This window comes from Pan paniscus, chromosome X (assembly GCF_029289425.2).
Source record: "Pan paniscus chromosome X, NHGRI_mPanPan1-v2.0_pri, whole genome shotgun sequence".
Classification (NCBI taxonomy): domain Eukaryota; kingdom Metazoa; phylum Chordata; class Mammalia; order Primates; family Hominidae; genus Pan; species Pan paniscus.
This window is the reverse complement of record NC_073272.2, coordinates 118,968,979-118,988,892: the sequence shown is the minus strand read 5'-3', so window position 1 is coordinate 118,988,892 and position 19,914 is coordinate 118,968,979. Positions and strand designations below refer to the sequence as shown.

Sequence of the window (19,914 nt, the reverse complement as noted above, 5' to 3'; positions counted from 1 at the left end):
TAGTCCGGCTCCTGGTGGAACATTTAGTTTTATGCAGGGCTATTTCTCCCCACCAAGATTGTAGTCAATTCCAGGACAACAGAGAAAACCCACTTTCTTTCCTTCTTTTTTGTACTCTTGCTGTATTGAGCACACAGTAGGTGCAGTGTAAATTCCCGCCGACAGACACTCATTGATTAACTGCTTTCGTGACACAGGTTGGCAGATAGGGACTGAAGTTATTGAGTGAAGCTGACTCCGGGTGGAGTGATACATTTGGCTACAGTGATTGAGCGGCTTGCTACCTTGCAGTACCCTCTTCTCTGGGCCCCTTTTGTATCTTGTAATCTTTTGCACTTAAGTTGATACGTGAAATACAGACGTGCAATCGTGATCAGAACTGTGTAAACAGTATCTGTGTTCGTAATTGGGATACAGTATGGACTTGAAACTGGCTAACTTGAGAAGCGGCGCTGTGGATGATTTTCTTGGCAAGTGTTTCATTTTTACTACGTTTCCGCAGTAAGCTATTACACAGAGCTAATGATGCACGATGCACAGAGCATTTCAAGCTACTCTCTGAAGAAAAGGCACCTCGGGGAGCTGACTGTTTTGTTTTGTTTTAATGTAAAGTCCAGTGCAGACCTAAATCCCTTACAAGGAACATGGTCTCACTGTCGCGCCGCTTAAAAATCCAGGGAAAAGTGTCAGACCAGCCGTGGGCTACCAACATTCATCTGAGGGCACCTTCTAACCATATTCTCGAACCTCAGAGAACCTTCCTAAATTCCCTTTCTGGAGTCCCCGCCCTCCGCTTGTCACCGTAGTGCGTCAAAGGCCCGTAGTCGTCACTGGAGGGAAAAAAGTACGTCGCGCGAGATTCTGCGACGGGATTTGGAAGTTAGGGAACAGCCGCGGCGCAAGCGCACTGGCCTCACAACCCCGGACGGCACGCGGGTAGGTAGGCTAGAACCTAGAGGAGGGGAGCAGAGCGTGCTGGGGTCTTTTATCGCTCTCCGCGCAGTGCGTGGGTCTGCGGATCCGTGGAGGTGCGGAGCCTGACTCGGCCTCCCCGGCTCGCGCGTGAGTGCGGCGGAAGCCCTTCTGCTCCTCCACGAGTTAGAGGAGTGTAGGGGACGTGCATCCCAGTGTCGGGACGCGAGCTCGTGCTCCTCTTTTCCCCCTAACGGTGGCCCCCACGCACACACTCCAGTCCCCCCGAGAGTTGATCTTCTCCCCTCAGCGCGCCCCTCCTTACCCGGCCCCTCCTACCGGCCCCCCGTTTCCGCCCGCTTGCTAGCTGCCTAGCTCGCGGTCCGTAGTCGGCTTCGTCCCTGGGGTCCCTGCTTGGGGGCGGAGAAGATGGCTGGAGGACGTCTGCTGTTGGGGGGCGACTTCCTGTCGCCGCCGCCGCTGCCCCCCCTCCCGCCGCCGCCGCTGCCGCCCCTCCCGCCGCCCCCGCCCGAGCCAGTGCTGGAGCAGTGGCGCTATAGCCACGAAAGTGACTGGCAGTGGGCTCTGCGGCGCAGCTTCATCTGTCGGCACCTGCACAGCTATCCCGGGGCTGCCCTCGACCAGCTCCTCGCGCTCTCCGCCGCCTGGACCAACCACGTCTTCCTGGGCTGCAGGTGAGGAAGGTGTGGGTGTCGGGTTAGGGACGGGGGTGAGAGATCGGTGATGGGGGATCGGGTTAGGGACGGCGCTGGAGGGATCGATGATGGTGGTTGGGATAGGGACGGGGGCGGGATGCGGAGGATAGGTTGGAGGCTGGAGATTTGGAGGTGCTGGAGGGCACTAGAGGGATCACTATTGGCCTGGGGGTGGGGTGGCCGACTGTGGTGGCTGGGCATGACATAACAGCTAGGAGGGTGCAGAGATCGCGGAAGCGGCCTCTCCAGGACCAGGGATGGAGATGAAGCAGCGCCTAGAAGAGGATTATTGAGAGGTGGTCATTGTAGTTGGTGGCGGTATTAGAGGACGTGGGAAATGATGAATAGCAGCATCTCGGACCTGCGTAGGGCCTTCCAAGGATGCAGTATCCGCAGAGAATATATTCGACAGTTGGGGTTGTTGGGGAAGGGCGAGGGGACCCCACTGTTCTAGTCTCCTCCTGACCACTCTCTTTTTCCATTCCTCTTAAATACCCCCCTCTACTTGCAGCCCCCTAGCAGGGTCTTACTGTCTTCTCCTGGGGAGGCGGTACGTATCAGCTCTCTGAGCCGCAGCAGCGTCAGCCTTGCTTGTAGATTTGCGCATAATGTGTCTGGACTCAAACAAAGAAATGGATATATCTACTGTAAAAATGGATTGCCCTCTTTTTACCCTAAATGGGATCAGAAGGATTAACATTTGGCTCTGAGTGAGGTTTTAGGTGTGTGTGTCTGTGGTGGGGGTGGGGGTGTGTGTGTGTTTGTTTTTCCCCCCTTTCCTAGAACCTGGTGACGTTTTGAACAGGCCTCTTTGAAAGCTCTTTGCATTCAATGGAGACTGCAGTATGGTTCCAAAGCAGCGTGTTTTGTTTTGTTTTGTTTTTTGTTTTGAAGAGGCTACTTGGACCTCTGTCCTTCAGAACCCCTAAATCGGCCCTATACTATTCATTCTTTGACAGACTGGGAGACGACTTCTTTTGACATAGTTTTTTTTGTTTTTGTTTTTTTTTAAATCAGGAAGGGTGAGAGATTCTGGAATATGATCATGTCAATTTTGGCCAGTTCAGTTCCAGGAGTGACTGTAACAGATGCAGAAAAATAGGATTGTCTCCTCCTGCCCTTAATTATTGAACATGGCATTCAGTGTGATATACTTTGCTCTCATCACAGACATTATTTTTCTGTCTTTTCAAGGTTAGCATAATTTCTACCTCCAGAGATAATGATTAGGAGGAACTGGTTACAACTGAAGAAGCCTTAGTTATTGAACAAGTCAGATAAATCTACTTGACCTTTGCCTAACAGTGTTGTTCTTGAGTTCAAAAGTTACCTTTATCCTATAATCGTAAGTCTCCATAATATCACAGAAGGCTGTCGGAAATCTGAATCCTTAAAATAAAAACAAAAACTTAAATGAGGATAACCATCCTTTGTGTTAATAATAAATCTTACCTTCCCACTAGAATGGAAGCTCCCTTAAGGATAGGGATTTTGCTTTCTTGTTTACACCTTTATCCTCAGTGCCTAGAAGATTGCCTGCTAAATAATAGCTGCTCAATAAATGTGTGTGGAGTGAGTGGATGTATACAGCTTTATGATGTACAACGCATTTTAAATATTTATTATTTCATTTCCTACAACAACCTTGGGGATTAGGTGGCGTCTCATTTTTACTGCTAAATCAGTGGAGGCCAAGAAGTTAAGTGACGTTTCCAAGGTCTTACAGCTGGGGCTAGGACCTAGGTCTTCTGATACCCAGACTGATGCTTTTTCCACTGAGCCACAGCTGCCATATTTGGGAAGGATGGATCATGAGTGAAAGCAAGTAACTGAACATAAGCCACATCATTATATCTCAGGATTTAATTCCAAGAACAACACCCTTGTACATAACCAGGGCATTAAAAACACAAAGTAGGCCAATGGTAGTTGGTGTTAAAGGCTCAAGAATTGCAGGCTGTTGTGTGTGCACACAGGTGCATCTGTGGATACTATGTATGCTACATTGTACATACTATGTATGTACACCATGTTACATTGTAGCTAAGTCAGTTTAGTTAATACAAGAATTGCCATTACATTATCAAATAGCTTAACTGAAAAGTAATGTTTGCATTATATCTGATAGCTTCCATATAGAAGAAAGGGAAGGGCCAATGAAGACTCTTGGAAGCTAGGGACCAAGTGCAGTCTTTAGATGGGCTTTATGTTACCTCTCATCTTCAGGTGGGTAAAACTTGTGTTCCGATACTTGTTGATGTTAATGTAGATTTTGGCAGAGTTCTTGTTTTCTGTGGCAGAATACTCTTCTCTCAAGTGAATTGCAGAATACATGGTGAAATAGCTCTTTCTAAACTTAAATTGTTAATTTTTTTTTTTTTTTTTTTTTTGAGACAGAGTCTGCTCTGTCACCCAGGCAGGAGTGCGGTGGCACGATTTTGGCTCACTGCAACCTCCACCTCCTGGGTTCAAGCAATTCTCATGTCTCAGCCTCCCGAGTAGCTGGGATTGCAGGCATGCACCACCACACCCGGCTCATTTTTGTATTTTTGGTAGAGACGGGGTTTCGCCATTTTGGCCAGGCTGGTCTCGAACCCCGGGGCTCAAGTGATCCGCCAGCCTCAACTTCCCAAAGTGCTAGGATTACAGGAGTGAGTCACTGCACCTGGCCTTAAATTGTTGATTTGTTGCTCAAGGTTTATCACTTGACTTTTGGAACAGGCTGTGAAGAATAGCACAAAGGAATTTCCTTGCTCTTTTTTCCCTCTGGCAAAATGTTTTGTATTCCATTTTACTTGGAGCTGAAATAAACTTCTAGGTCAAAGAAATCTTTGAAAATTCCTTCATCATAAGACCAAGCCAGGAGGAACTCAAATGTGCAGGGAAACAGACCATATTTCATTCCTTTTGGTGATGGTGGCAATTTCCACAGAACAAATTTGAATATCTTCTTGACTCTGTAACTGGGGAGTTCAAACTTAAGTACACGTCAAAATCACCTGTTAGGCTTGTTAAAACAGATTGCTGGGTCCCAGCCCCAGGGTGTCTGACTCGGTAGGTCTGAGGTGGGGCCTCAGATTTTGTATTTTTGATAAGTTCCCAGGTGATGCCGATGTTGCTGATCCAGAGATCAGCACTCTCAGAACCACTGCTTTGTAGGATAAAATAAAAATGTTTCTATTCTGTTTTTTAATCATTTTCTCCCTCATTGTCCAGGCAACCAGAAAGCTCAAATGGCTAAAATTGTTTCACTTCATTTTTTCATTTGTCTGTTTCGTCCAAGTAAACAACTTAACCAAGAATTTTTTTCTGCAGGCAATTTCTGAGATATGTCTTGTGGCTAGTGAAAAATTAGTTCAGTTTTCTGACCAACTACATCTACAGCACTTAAATAATTGTACATATGAATGCCTAGAGAACTGTGTGATTTTTACTTAAAATTGTAGATAGTGTCTTTATATTTAATAAAGCAGTTTGATTAACTGGGGCATTTAGTTTTCCAGTCATTGTTGATCAATAAGATTAGAAGGAGAATCCTGGCCTACTATTTACCTTTGATGAGACATTAATTAATAGATAAAATATACCTTAAAATGAAACCAGCTTTGCTCCCTTATTTGTCTTTTCCTGGTTGATACAAGACTGGTGTTTGGAAGGTAGATGTTGGCTGGGCTCATGTTGCAAAACTGTGCACATAGTAGGGAGAGTGCATAAATCACTAGCTAATGAAATGGGTGTGAGAGCTTTTGAAAGATTATCAATAATCTGGGTGTATGTTATTAACTTATGATATCAGGAGTCTTATCAATTGTTGTTGTTGTTGTTGTTTTAACAGAGATGGGGTTTCCCTCTGTGGCTCAGGCTGATCTTGAACTCCTGAGCTCAAGTGATCCACTCGCCTTGGGCTCCCAAAGTGCTGGGATTACAAGGGTGAGCCACCACGCCTGGCCCGAGTCCTTTTTTCTTTTTCTTTTTTTTTTTTTTTGTGTGACAATGTTTCGCTCTTGTTTCCCAGGCTGGAGTGCAATGGCGCGATCTCGGCTCACCGCAACCTCCGCCTCCTGGGTTCAAGCGATTCTCCTGCCTCAACCTCCCTAGTAGCTGGGATTACAGGCATGCAACCACCATGCCCGACTAATTTTGTATTTTTAGTGGAGGCAGGGTTTCTCCATGTTGGTCAGGCTGGTCTCGAACTCCTGACCTCAGATGATCCGCCCGCCTCGGCCTCCCAAAGTGCTGAGATTACAGGCATGAGCCACTGCTCCCAGCTTTTTCTTCTTCTTCTTCTTCTTTTTTTTTTTTTTTGAGAGAACCTTGCTCTGTCACCCAGGCTGAAGTGCAATGGTGCGATCTCAGCTCAGTGCAGCCTCCACCTCCCGAGTGCAAGTGATTCTCCTGCCTCCACCTTCCGAGTAGCTGGGATTACAGGCGTGCACCACCACGCCCAGCTAATTTTGTTTGTATTTTCAGTAGAGACGGGGTTTCACCACGTTGGCCATGCTGGTCCTGACCTCAGGTGAGCCGTCCACCTGGGCCTCCTGAAGTGCTGGGATTACAGGCATCAGCCATTTTGCCAGGCTCCGGCCCATCTTATGAAAAGTTTTTTTTTTTTTTAATTAGTTTTCCTTATGAATAGTTTTGAATAAACAATTTTATACTTGGAAACCTTAATCTTTGCTTAATTTTCAAATCTCAGCTTTTTTATTTGAACTTAGTAGAACAGTTTAATATACTTTTTTAAAGTTTTGTAAAACGGCCGTGGCCGGTGGCCCATGCCTGTAATCCCAGCACTTTGGGAGCCCGAGGCGGGCAGATCACGTGAGGTCAGGAGTTTGAGACCAGCCTGGCCAACGTGGTAAAACTCAGGCGTGGTGATGGGTGCTTGTAGTCCCAGCTACTCGGGAGACTGAGGCGGGAGAATTGCTTGAACCTGGGAAGCAGGGGTTGCAGTGAGCCGAGATCGCGTCATTGCGCTTCAGCTTGGGTGCCAGAGTGAGAGTCCATCTCAAAAAAAAAAAAAGTTTTGTAAGCATCTATTACTGAATATTTATTAAATTTCAGCTGCCATTGTATATTATAGTGGTTTACGTTATTCGTAAGTATGCATATATATGCACCTGTCTTGTGTCCAGAGATGTAAAACTTATGAAGACAGATGTTTTTGTTCATTAGAAATCATCTTTTTATGTGCTAGATATGGTGGGATAGTTGAGTCACATCCTGGTTTCCAAAAGCTTGGTATAATATCAGCTACTTTTGAGAACCATAAGACCTCAGAATTTTGGGGTTCTTTTTTTTCTTTCTCTTTTGAGACAGTCTTGCTCTGTCGCCAAGGCTGGAGTGCAGCCTGTGATCTCCGCTCACTGCAACCTCCGCCTCCCGGGTTCAAGCGATTCTCTTGCCTCAGTCTCCCAAGTAGCTGGGTCTACAGGTGCGTGCCACCATGACTGGCTAATTTTTGTATTTTTAATAGAGACAGGGTTTCACCATGTTGTCCAGGCTGGTCTTGAACTCCTAGCCTCAAGTGATCCGCCTGCCTCGGCCTCCCAAAGTGCTGGGATTACAGGCATGAGCCACCACGCCTGGCCTGGTTTTCTTTTTTAAGCATTTATAATCTAAAGGGTAACTTAGCAGACTTAAAAATATAGTATGCGTGCATCTTAAAAAATTACTATATTAGACTTGCCTTAATGATATCTTACATTTTATTCAATAATATAAATACTGTATAGCCATTAAAACTCATGTGGTAATGATGTGGAGAAAAGGCTTATGATACAGTAAATTAAAAACAAAAAACCCCACCAGATTTGAAATCAACATAGATGACTTGATAGTGATGGGGAGTTATGGAAAACACAGAAAAAGCATTAAAAAATAAACCCCGACATGGCCAGACACGGTGGCTCACGCCTGTAATTCCAGCACTTTGGGGGGCTGAGGCAGGCAGATCACGAGGTCAGGAGTTCAAGACCAACATGGCCAACATGGTGAAACCCTGTCTCTACTAAAAATACAAAAATTAGCCGGACATGATGGTGCGCTCCTGTAATCCCAGCTACTCGGGAGGCTGAGACAGGAGAATCACTTGAACTGAGGAGGCAGAGGCTGCAGTGAGCCGAGATCATGCCATTGCACTCCAGCCTGGGCAATAGAGTGAGACTCAGTCTCAAAAAAAAAAATTAATTAAAACCCAACATGTTGATGAAGTTATCAGTGGTTGGGGTTATTATAACTATTTTTGAGACAGGTTCCTCTGTCACCCAGGCTGGAGTGCAGTGGTGTGATCACAGCTCACTGTAGCCTCAACTTCCTAGGCTCAAGTGATTTGAGTAGCTGGGATTACAGGTGTATGCCACCATGCCCAGCTTTTTTTTTTTTTTTTTTTCTTTGTAGAGACAGGGTCTTGCCATGTTGCCCAGGCTGATCTTGAATTCCTGGGCTTAAGTGATCCTCTTGCCTTGGTCTCCCAGAGTGTTAGGATTACAGGTGTGAGCCACTGCTCCCAGCCAGTGGTTGGGAATGTAGGTGCTTTTCTTGGTGGATTTTCTAAAATGCCTGGTGTTAAAGGTGTTACTTTAAAACACACTATTAAAAAATAGACTCTGGAGAAAGTGAATAATAAAAGCTTTACTGCCTTGGCTTACTTTAAATATGTGGCACCACTTCTTTATCTTTGGATAGCTACTCTGGATTGTAGAAGCCTCGTGGTCTTACTAAACACTCTAGATTTGTATTTACATTGTTCTTTGAATAGTGAAGTGTTTGTTAGGTACTATACGGTCTTTTTCATTATTGTTCATACTGGCTGGGCTTCTTCAGTATTATGACTTCACAGCAAAGGACAGAGAACTGTATCAGCAACCTATGTAAAGACTTATTTTTATGGCCTATGGGTGAAGTTGAATTTTGTGGCAGATGTAATGAATAGGGTATAGTAAGTAGGTAGAATAATTACTAATGCTGGAAGAAACCTGAGAAAAGTGAGCATGAATGAGTGAGCCCTAAGTGCATCACACCGTAAGACATATATGCCATTTGCAGTTGTATACTGTACTTGGAATCGGGCTCTAACTGAAGGTCTGGAGAATATTGACTGGAATTCAAGGTAAGTTGCCTGGTTGTAGGGCCACTTTTGGTAACAGGTGTGGATTAGTAGTTTAAGATTTATAGACTCATCTCATTTTCATAGACTTTTTTTTTTTTTTTGAGATGGAGTTTCACTCTTGTTGCCCAGGCTGGAAGGCAGTGGTGCGATCTCGGCTCACTAAAACCTCTGCCTCCCAGGTTCAAGCAATTCTCCTGTCTCAGCCTCCCAAGTAGCTGGGATTACAGGCATGCGCCATCACACCCGGCTAATTTTTGTATTTTTAGTAGAGACAGGTTTCTCTATGTTGGTCAGGCTGGTCTCGAATTCCCGACCTCAGGTGATCTGCCTGCCTTGGCCTCCCAAAGTGTTGGGATTACAGGTGTGAGCCACACGCGCCCGGCTTTTGTTTTTATCTCATACTTTGGAAATTGTACTCCCAAATTTGAATGGAAGTGATATGTAGAATGTATTGTGTTTATTTTATTTTATTTTATTTTATTATTATTTTTGAGACAGAGTCTCGCTCTTGTCGTCCAGGCTGGAGTGCAGTGGTGCAATCTCAGCTCACTGCAACCTCCGCCTCCCGGGTTCAAGCGATTCTCCTGCCTCAGCCTCCTGAGTAGCTGGGATTACAGGCACCTGCTACCACACCCAGCTAATTTTTGTATTTTTAGTAGAGACGGGGTTTTACCATGTTGGGTAAGCTGGTCTTGAACTCCTGACCTCAGGTGATCTGCCCACCTCAGCCTCCCAAAGTGTTGGGATTACAGGTGTGAGCCACCCCGCCCAGCCATATTGTGTTTTAGACTGTGCTTTCTAATGTTCAGATAAGAGTCAATGAAAATAAAATTACTCTTGGTATTTAAATACTCGTGCTAGCTTTAGCAGCAACAGTTGTCATTGGGAAGTACAGGTTACAACTGAGCTAGCTTCCAGCAATCTGTCGGGGAGGCCACCGTGCCTTGACTTCTGCTTTGCGTGGAATGATACGTGATGGGTGTGCAACCTGTTCTACTGAAAATGGAAAATGTTACCCTCCTTCTGGTTCAGAACTGATTCATGTAAAGGTATGATAGTTACTCATTTTCAGAACTTCTTCCCAAATGCTACCAGGAATCTCTTTTTTGGTCCTAGGCTGGGGAAGGCTCTGAAGGTAGGAAGGGAGAGCAGGTAACCGTGATAACAAACACTTCACTTGAGCTCCTGTTTCTGTTTCTCTGTAGTAAAATGTTATTCTATCAAGCAGCCAATCTTCATAAGGAGCCTTTTTTTTTTTTTTTTTTTTTTTTTTTAAGAGACCATCTCAGCCGGGTGCAGTTGCTCACACCTGTAATCCTAGCACTTTGGGAGGCTGAGGCAGGTGGATTACCTGAGGTCAGGAGTTCAAGGTCAGCCTGGCCAACATGGCAAAACCCCGTCTCTACTAAAAAATACAAAAATTAGCCAGGTGTGGTGGCGCATGCCTGTAATCCCAGCTACTTGGGAGGCTGAGGCAGGAGAAGTGCTTGAACCCGGGAGGTGGAGGTTGCAGTGAGCTGATATTGTGCCACTGCACTTCAGCCTGGGAGACAGAGCAAGACTCCCTCTCAAAAAAAAAAAAAAAGAGACAGGGTCTCACTCTGTCACCCAGGCTGGAGTGCAGTGGTGTGATCACAGCTCACTGCAGCCTTGACCTTCCCAGCTCAAGTGATCCTCCCACCTCAGCCTCCCAAGTAGCTGGGACTACAGGCATGGGTCACCATGCCTGGCTACGTTTTCTGTTTGTTATTTTTATTTTTTGTAATGATGATGTTTCGCCATGTTGCCCAGGCTGGTCTTGAATTCCTGGCTTCAAGTGATCTGCCCACCTCCACCTCTCAATGTGCTGGGATTACAGGCATGAACCACTGTGCTCAGCCAGGAGCCATTTTTTAAATTGTATATTTTAAAGCTTTGTCTTAAAATTTCAAGCACACAAAAGTAGAAAAGAGTTTAATGAATCCCATGTACCCATCACTCAGCAATCATCAGCAGTCTGCCATGCTACCCTTCTTCATCTATTCTGCCCTAGGTTTTTGTGGGCAATAGTCTGGAGTATATTTTATAAAATCCTGACATCATTTCACCTGTACATTCTTCAGTACACATCTGTATCAGATAAGAATTTTTAAAAATAGTCACCATACCATTATTCATATTCAACAAAATTTACAGTAATTTCTTAAAAATCACCCAATGCCTATTGCATGTTCAGTTTTCTTCATTTGTCTCAAATGTCTTTTTACAGCTCGTTTGATTCATTCATGATACAAAGTCTATACAATGTATTTGATTGATCCATCTCCTTTAACCTATAACCACTCCCTCTTCCTTTTATTTTCATTCTACAGTATTTATTTGATGAGGAAACTGGGCTGTCACATACTGTTCCCTCATTCTGGAGTTGGATAGTTCCATTCTTGTGGTGTTTCACATGTTTCTGGGAGTCAGGAACTTGATTAGTTTCAGGTTCAATTCTCTGGAGAGCCATAATGCTTTCTAGATAGTGCCGTGATATCCTATTGTATCACATCGTGGGGTACATGTTCGGTTGTCCCACTTTTAGTGATATTAAGATGATAAAGTCCCCGATCAGCTTTTTAAACTGAAATTTTTCTTGAGATAATTATAGATTGACATGCAACTGTAAGAAATAATACAAAGAGATGGCCAGGTGCGGTGGCTCATGCCTGTAATCCCAGCACTTTGGAAGGCTGAGGCCTGCGGAGAGGTCAGGAATTTGACACCAGCCTGGTCAACATGATGACCTTGTCTTACTAAAAATACAAAAATTAGCCCCATATGGTGGTGCATGCTTATAGTCCCAGCTACTTGGGAGACTGAGGCAGGAGAATCACTTGAATCCAGGAGGCGGAGGTTGCGGTGAGCCGAGATCGCGCCATTGCATTCCAGCATGGGTGACAGAGTGAGACTGTTTCAAAAAAAAAAAAAAAGTTCCTTTTTGTCCCAAGTAGTGTTCCATAGTGTGTGTGTACCAGAATCTAACTATTCACCTGTTGAAGGACATCTGGGCTGATTGTAGTTTTGGGCTGTTACAAATAAAGCTGCTATGAACATTCGTGTACAGGTTTTTGTGTGAACATAAGTTCTCATTTCTCTGGAATAAATGTCCAAGAGTATAATTGCAATCGCTGGATCAAGTGGTAACTGATTTTTTTTTTTTTTTTTTGGAGGCGGCGTTTCATTCTTGTTGCCCAGGCTGGAGTGCAATCGTGCGATCTTGGCTCACTGCAACGTCCACCTCCTGGGTTCAAGCGATTCTCCTGCCTCAGCCTCCAGAGTAGCTGGGATTACAGGCATGCACCACCACGCCCGGTTAATTTTGTCTTTTTAGTAGAGATGAGGTTTCTCCATGTTGGTCAGGCTGGTCTCGAACTCCCGACCTCAGGTGATCCGCCCACCTTGGCCTCCCAAAGTGCTGGTATTACAAGCGTGAGCCACCGCACCCGGCCTGATGTTTGGTTTTATAAGAAACTACCAAACTGTTTTCCAGAGTGACTGTATCATTTTACATTCCCAGCAGCAATGTCTGAGTGATCCAGTTTCTCCTCATTTTTGCCAGCATTTGGTATTGTCACTTTTTTTTTTTTTTTTTTTTTTTTTGAGATGGAGTCTTGCTCTGTCACTCAGGCTGAAGTGCAGTGGCACAATCTCGGCTCACTGCAACCTCTGCCTCCCAGGTTCAAGCGATTCTCCTGCCTCAGCCTCCTGAGAAGCTGGGATTACAGGCGCACGCCACCATGCCAGGCTAATCTTTGTATTTTTAGTAGAGACAGGGTTTCACCATGTTGGTCAGGCTGATCTCGAACTCCTGACCTCGTGATCTACCCCCCTCGGCCTCCCAAAGTGCGGGGATTACAGGCGTGAGCTACTGTGCCCAGCCATTGTCACTTATTTTGGCCATTCTAATAAGTGTATAGTGATACCTCATTGTGATTTTAAATTGCATTTCCCTGGTGGCTAGTGATGAACATCTTTTCATGTGCTTATTTGCAATCTGTCTATCCTCTTTGGTGAAGTATTTCGTTTATGTCTTTTGTTCATTTTTTAATTTGATTTTTTTTTCTATTGAGTTTTAGGTACTACTAGTCTTCTGTCAAGTGTGTGGTTTACAGATATTTTCTCCCAGTCTGCAGCTTGACCTTTCATCCTCTTCACAGTCTTTCAAGAGCAAAACTTTTTACTCTTTTTTTTTTTTGAGACGGAGTCTCGCTCTGTCACCCAGACCTAGACTGGAGTGTAGTGGCACAATCTCGGCTCACTGCAACCTCCACCTCCCGGGTTTGAGTGATTCTCCTGCCTCAGTCTTACAAGTAGCTTGGACTACAGGTGTGTACCACCATGTCCAGCAATTTTTTTTTTCTATTTTTGTAGAGATGGGGGTTTGCCATGTTGGCCAGACTGGTCTTGAATTCCTGACCTCAAGTGATCTGCCCACCTCGGCTTCCCAAAGTGCTGGGATTACAGGAGTGAGCCACCACACCCAGCCAAAACTTTTTAATTTCAATGACGTCCATTTTATCACCAGTTTCTTTATGGATCATGCTTGGTATCAAGCCTAAGAACTGTTTGCCTAACCCTAGATCCCACAGATTTTCTCCTGTGTTTTTTTTTTCAATAAAAGTTTCATAATTTTACATTTAGGTTTATGATGTATTTTGAGTTAGTTTTGTGTAAGGTGTGAAGTTTAGGTTGTAGAGTTGTTTTTTTTTTTTTTTGCCTATGGATGCCTACTAGTTCCGGCGCCATTTGTTGAGAAGGCTATCCTTCCTCCATTGAATTGCCTTGGCACCTTTGTCAATAATCAGTTGAGAATATTTGCTTGGGTCTGACTGTGAGTTCTTCCCCCATTAGCTTTTTTGCTTGGGTCTGACTGTGAGTTCTTACCCCATTAGCTTTTCACCTAATAGGTTTAGCAGCCATTGATAATTTCTTTTCTTTTTTCTTTTTTTTTTTTTTTTGAGATGGAGTCTAGCTCTGTTGCCCAGGCTGGAGTGCAGTGGCGTGATCTCGGCTCGCTGCAGCCTCTGCCTCCCAGGTTCAAGCAGTTTTCCTGCCTCCGCCTCCTAAGTAGCTGGTATTACAGGTGTCCACCACCATGCCCGGGTACATTTTTGTATTTTTAGTAGAGATGGAGTTTCACCATGTTGGCCAGGCTGTTCTCGAACTCCTGACCTCAAGTGATCCACCCGCTTAGGCCTTCCAAAGTGCTGAGATTACAGGTGTGAGCCACCATGCCCGCCTGATGATCATTTTTTATTATAGGTTACAAAATGGTAGTAGTCCATTCCTTCATTTATTAGCTGGAATGCTTCTCTAAAAGACATTTTCCTCATCATCTCTTTGGTTGCTCTAAGTACAATTTATACAGGAGAATACAGGATAAATGTTTGCTTTCTTCCTTTCATATTTACCTGTTTGCAGAATAATGACATGGTTCCTTCCATCCTCCAAAGGTGACCAATAATAGTTTGTAAGTATCATTATGAACTAATGAATTTTCAACATATTTGATATATTTCAATCCATTGCCATCATTGTTCTTATCGATATTTGAGTTGGCTCACTTTGCCAGTAAGAGTCTATTCAAATTGGCTTCTGAGTCCATTTGACACAACACCTTTGATCTTTGACAGTTTCCTTGGTTTTAGGTGCTAGAAGATTTCTCAGGCTCACCTTAGACATTTCCTGCCACAGACTTAGAATCAGCCATTTCTCTAAGGACCCTGATTCCATTTCATGAGAAATGATAGAGACCACAATCAAAACAAGTCATGAATTTATACTGATATTTTCAATTCAAATTAAAGATAAGGTTTTTGCTAAATTTTTTTGAGTTTATATTTGTATGTCTTATGCTGAAAAATCTTGATTCCTAATTAGTAACATAATTATTCATTTGATGGGTAAATATTTTAGGGCCGATTCTTTGGTTTTATAGCCAAGATACCCTGTTGATAAAGTCTTGTGGGAGCAATTATAAGACTGGCTTATTTTGAAGCTTTTTAAAAAAGACATCCTTACCTGTTTTAACTGTAGATTATATTAACTTAAATAGGTACAGCCCACGCTTGATGGAAAAAATTCTCCAAATGGCTGAAGGTATTGATATTGGGGAGATGCCTTCATATGATCTGGTGCTGTCCAAGCCTTCCAAAGGTCAAAAACGCCACCTCTCAACATGTGATGGTGAGTATACTTGTTTCTGAAAGGTGGGATTTGAAGAAACAACATGGCTTTAAAAAAATGATATGAGTGTGGTATATGATTTCAAATAACATTGGTAACATTAGTTCTTACGGGTAAAAGAGTTTTAGCTTTTAATTATATACAATTTTTTGAGGATGCTAAATAGAATTGAAAACTAAGAATATTGAAATCATGTTATTATGCAGTCCTTGAAATTTATGTCATGGAACCGCCCTCTAAATAAAATCTTATACTGTGATCACTTGAGCATCTAAGTCACTAAATCCTCTTGGATGGGTCCAGGATGGACGAGCTTTCTACTGAGCAGTGTTACAGGGAGGAAGCTCTAGTGTCTAGTATAGCTTCATCAGAGTTCATCCATAGCTTTAAATTTGGCATCTCACATAAATCATTAGTTTCCAGCTGTTGTTTGTTCTAGAAAGAAAATAGAGCAAACACCCTTTTGTGATGAATGGGTCAGAGCTGAGGTTTTGAAGTTGAAAACTTTCTGAATCTTTTGATAATTCTTTTTCTTTGATTTTTAGTCACAACTATGTAAAGCACCATCACAGAGTCACTCACCTCTGATACAAAAGAGAAAGGCTTTGTAACTGCCTCTGCTCATCATCTGTCTTGCATTAGAGGCATCTGTTCCATTTTCAGTCCTTAAGTGAGCTTTTCAGCATGGGTGGTATGAGATTGTACTGGAACAATCTTCCAGTCCACTTCACCTTCCAGCACAAGTGAAGAGTATACTTCACCTGTGCTTTAGCTCATTTGATGCAAAAGCAGCTACCAGTCATGTGTGGTGGTGACCTGCATACTTGACTTAATGGTATATTTTCTATCAAGGGTCTTCCCTTACATGTGGAAAGACAGGGAGCATCCCTCCTTATGCTGGAATCTTACATTGATAATTGACTCTCTTCACCCAAATGGCGTGAAGTTTTTGTGATGGAAGTATCTCGTACCAACAATGCAGCTTGCAAATAATATGGTTGGTACTATTTTCCTGCTTGGTTCTTTTGAAATATTCCCATTTTAATGAATTGTAAATTTCACTCATTCTATAGGTCAAAATCCTCCTAAAAAGCAAGCCGGTTCCAAATTCCATGCGAGACCTCGTTTTGAGCCTGTACATTTTGTAGCTAGTAGTTCAAAAGATGAAAGACAGGAAGATCCTTATGGCCCTCAAACAAAAGAGGTAAATGAACAAACACATTTTGCCAGCATGCCAAGAGACATCTACCAAGATTATACTCAAGACTCTTTCAGTATACAAGATGGGAATTCTCAGTATTGTGATTCATCAGGATTCATTCTCACAAAAGACCAGCCTGTAACAGCCAACATGTATTTTGACAGTGGGAACCCTGCCCCAAGCACCACATCACAGCAGGCAAACTCTCAGTCAACTCCTGAGCCTTCACCATCACAGACATTTCCCGAGTCTGTGGTAGCCGAGAAGCAGTATTTTATTGAAAAATTAACGGCGACAATCTGGAAGAACCTTTCTAATCCAGAAATGACTTCTGGATCTGATAAAATTAATTATACATATATGTTAACTCGTTGTATTCAGGCGTGTAAGACAAATCCTGAGTATATATATGCTCCTTTAAAGGAAATTCCTCCTGCCGACATCCCCAAAAATAAAAAACTTCTAACTGATGGCTATGCTTGTGAAGTTAGATGCCAAAATATCTACTTAACTACAGGTTATGCTGGCAGCAAGAATGGGTCCAGGGATCGAGCTACAGAGCTAGCTGTAAAACTCTTGCAGAAACGTATTGAAGTTAGAGTTGTCCGGCGGAAATTCAAGCATACATTTGGAGAGGACCTCGTGGTGTGTCAGATTGGCATGTCCTCCTATGAATTTCCTCCAGCTCTGAAGCCACCAGAAGACCTGGTGGTGCTGGGTAAAGATGCTTCCGGGCAGCCAATTTTTAATGCTTCTGCCAAACACTGGACCAATTTTGTCATTACAGAAAATGCAAATGATGCAATTGGTATCCTTAACAATTCTGCCTCATTCAACAAGATGTCAATTGAATACAAATATGAGATGATGCCAAATCGCACATGGCGTTGTCGAGTGTTTTTACAAGATCACTGCTTAGCTGAAGGTTATGGAACCAAGAAAACAAGTAAACATGCAGCTGCCGACGAGGCTTTGAAAATTCTTCAAAAAACACAGCCCACTTATCCATCTGTCAAAAGTTCACAATGCCATACAGGCTCTTCACCCAGAGGATCTGGAAAGAAGAAAGATATAAAGGATCTTGTAGTTTATGAGAATTCTTCAAATCCCGTGTGCACACTGAACGACACAGCTCAGTTTAACCGAATGACAGTTGAGTATGTCTATGAAAGGATGACAGGCCTCCGCTGGAAATGCAAAGTGATTCTAGAGAGTGAAGTAATTGCAGAAGCAGTTGGGGTGAAGAAAACTGTCAAATATGAAGCTGCTGGGGAAGCTGTGAAAACCCTCAAAAAGACCCAGCCAACTGTCATTAACAACTTGAAGAAAGGAGCTGTTGAAGATGTGATTTCAAGAAATGAAATTCAGGGCCGCTCAGCAGAGGAGGCTTACAAACAGCAAATCAAAGAAGATAATATTGGAAATCAGCTGCTGAGAAAGATGGGTTGGACTGGTGGTGGTTTAGGTAAATCTGGTGAGGGCATACGGGAGCCTATCTCAGTGAAAGAGCAGCATAAGCGGGAAGGGCTTGGTCTGGATGTAGAGAGGGTGAATAAAATTGCCAAGAGAGATATTGAACAGATCATCAGAAACTACGCCCGCTCCGAGAGCCACACAGATTTGACTTTCTCTAGAGAGCTGACTAATGACGAACGGAAGCAAATACATCAGATTGCCCAGAAGTATGGTCTTAAGAGTAAGTCTCATGGGGTGGGCCATGATAGGTACCTAGTGGTAGGTAGAAAAAGACGGAAGGAAGACCTACTAGATCAGCTCAAACAGGAAGGCCAAGTGGGCCATTACGAGCTTGTTATGCCTCAAGCAAATTGAGATCTTAGTAATTTATTTTGTAAATGCCTAATGAGGCAGATTTTTGAATTAAAGAAATGCTACATGTTCCGGTTGCAGAGTATATTCATAAGATGTCTCACCTTGTTCATTTCACATAGTGGTTTATTAGATATTGGAACCTAAAGAATTCTGTCCACTTGTATTAGCTTAATCCAGCAGATGATATTGTGCAGTTACTGTTTGTGTCTTTGATATTGCTGTGTCCCTCAGATTTTAGTAGTTTGACAAGCAAGAACACATATCCAAATGGAATTTTACCCTGAGAAATTATCATTTTAAAGGGCATAGCACAGCAATCTGCAACAATATGTAAAGTTGATATTGACTACAATAAAAATCCAGTCTTAATTCTAGATTTACTGAAAATGTCAGATCATTTTGTATTAATCTATTTTCATCTTTGTGTGAAGCCAGTTATAGAATGTTTGACAATAAATTGTGCTGTACACGTAAATGTCCTTACCAACTAAATGATGTAAAACTTTCTTAAAGTAATTTTAGTGTTCATTTATTTATAACTTCTACCGTGTGATTTCCAGACTATTGGAAGTGATTTACTGTATCTTGTGATATATGGGTTTTAACAAATTCTAGTCTTCACGCTGAGAGAGCACTACTTGAGAGAGCAGTTGAAAGTTTCAAAAACTTTGGTTCAATCTGAAGAAAGGAAGCTTGAACTGTTTGTTCTTGGTGCCTTGCAGAGAGACTCACAGCAACTCTCCATTATAGCTTTCACACGGTTTGGATGTGCAGCACATCCAAGGCAACCACAGCTGTGGTAGAGCTTGGTAAAAGACTGAAGATACATTGGTGCTTTGATGAAAAGGTCAGTTGGCTGGTCCCTCTCTCAAAAAGCTTATTAAGCCTGAAAAGCCAACTTTGTAACATACTTAAAACTGCTATTTTCGCTTATTTCTGGAATGTAAAAAAAAAAAATGTATAAAAAGAATTAGTGTATGCTTCCTGAATAAAAAGGAGCCAAAGTTGATCAGAATGGTGGCGTGCTCATTTCCGGGCAGCAGCCTTGTAGCAACACTGGGTCTTTGGAGAAGGGAAGTGGTGTTTGCACAGAATAGTTCAGCACCCAGAGCACGTGTGGATGAATGTCCAGATTTAACAGATAGGAATCAGTCAACTATCACTTTTTTCCTATGGACCAACATGCTGGCTTCAACCAAATCTTAGGCTGCCCCCTTTTATGTGATTTTATTTTTGTATCTCAGATAAATCAAGTATAACCTCATAACAGCACAGGTGAATTTACCATTGATCACTAGACACCTCTAATGAAATGATGTTCAGGACAATTAGGTGGTTTACAGTGCTTGAAAACATTTAGCACCATGCTTGACATGTAATTGGCCAACAAGAAATCGTAATTTCCTTTCCCCTGTTTTTTGTTTGTTTGTTTTTGAGATGCAGTTTCGCTCTTCTTGCCCAGGCTGGAGTGCAATGGCGCAGTCTCGACTCACTGCAACCTTCACCTCCTGGGTTCAAACGATTCTCCTGTGTCATCCTCCCAAGTAGCTGGGATTACAGGCACCCGCCACCACGCCCGGCTGATTTTTGTATTTTAGTAGAGACGGGATTTCACCATGTTGGCCAGGCTGGTCTTGAAGTTCTGACCTCAGGTGATCTCCCTACCTTGGCCTCCCAAAGTGCTGGGATTACAGGCTTGAGCCACCGTGCCTGGCCCTGTTTTTTATATTTTACATTAAGCAGCTGCCCACTGTAGTTAATGCTTAAAAAATATAAAGGGATTAGCCTTTACACCTGGATTTCTGTAACTGGTAATCATCTACGGTAACTAAACAGTGTGATAATTGTTTTCCATTAACCGTCTTCCTACAGTGCATAGCCTTTCTTAATGTTGGTAGGAAGAGAAATGAGGTGTACATTTTATTTTGCCACTTCAT

General features: G+C 43.1%; 1 protein-coding gene across 2 annotated transcripts; it reads left to right on the top strand.

Moving 5' to 3' along the window:
* Window positions 1-843: 843 nt before the first annotated feature.
* NKRF (NFKB repressing factor) lies at window positions 844-18,992 on the top strand. Of its 2 annotated transcripts, none has more exons than XM_003812620.5 (3): window positions 844-1,607; window positions 14,816-14,946; window positions 16,020-18,992. In XM_003812620.5, exons 1-3 carry the CDS (start codon window positions 1,342-1,344, stop codon window positions 17,975-17,977), a joined length of 2,355 nt encoding a protein of 784 aa, XP_003812668.2. In that variant the 5' UTR covers window positions 844-1,341; the 3' UTR covers window positions 17,978-18,992. The 2 variants fall into 2 exon arrangements, with proteins under 2 accessions (XP_003812668.2, XP_054962069.1); XM_055106094.2 differs by lacking the exon at window positions 844-1,607 and adding an exon at window positions 14,212-14,230.
* Window positions 18,993-19,914: the final 922 nt, after the last annotated feature.

What these genes read in the sequence shown, in the direction of transcription:
- NKRF (XM_003812620.5), top strand. Translation starts at nt 1,342, where the DNA reads ATGGCTGGAGGACGTCTGCTGTTGGGGGGCGACTTCCTGTCGCCGCCG. An exon ending in CACGTCTTCCTGGGCTGCAG is followed by an intron (nt 1,608 to 14,815) that starts GTGAGGAAGGTG and finishes TAACTTAAATAG; the next exon opens with GTACAGCCCACGCTTGATGG. An exon ending in CCACCTCTCAACATGTGATG is followed by an intron (nt 14,947 to 16,019) that starts GTGAGTATACTT and finishes CTCATTCTATAG; the next exon opens with GTCAAAATCCTCCTAAAAAG.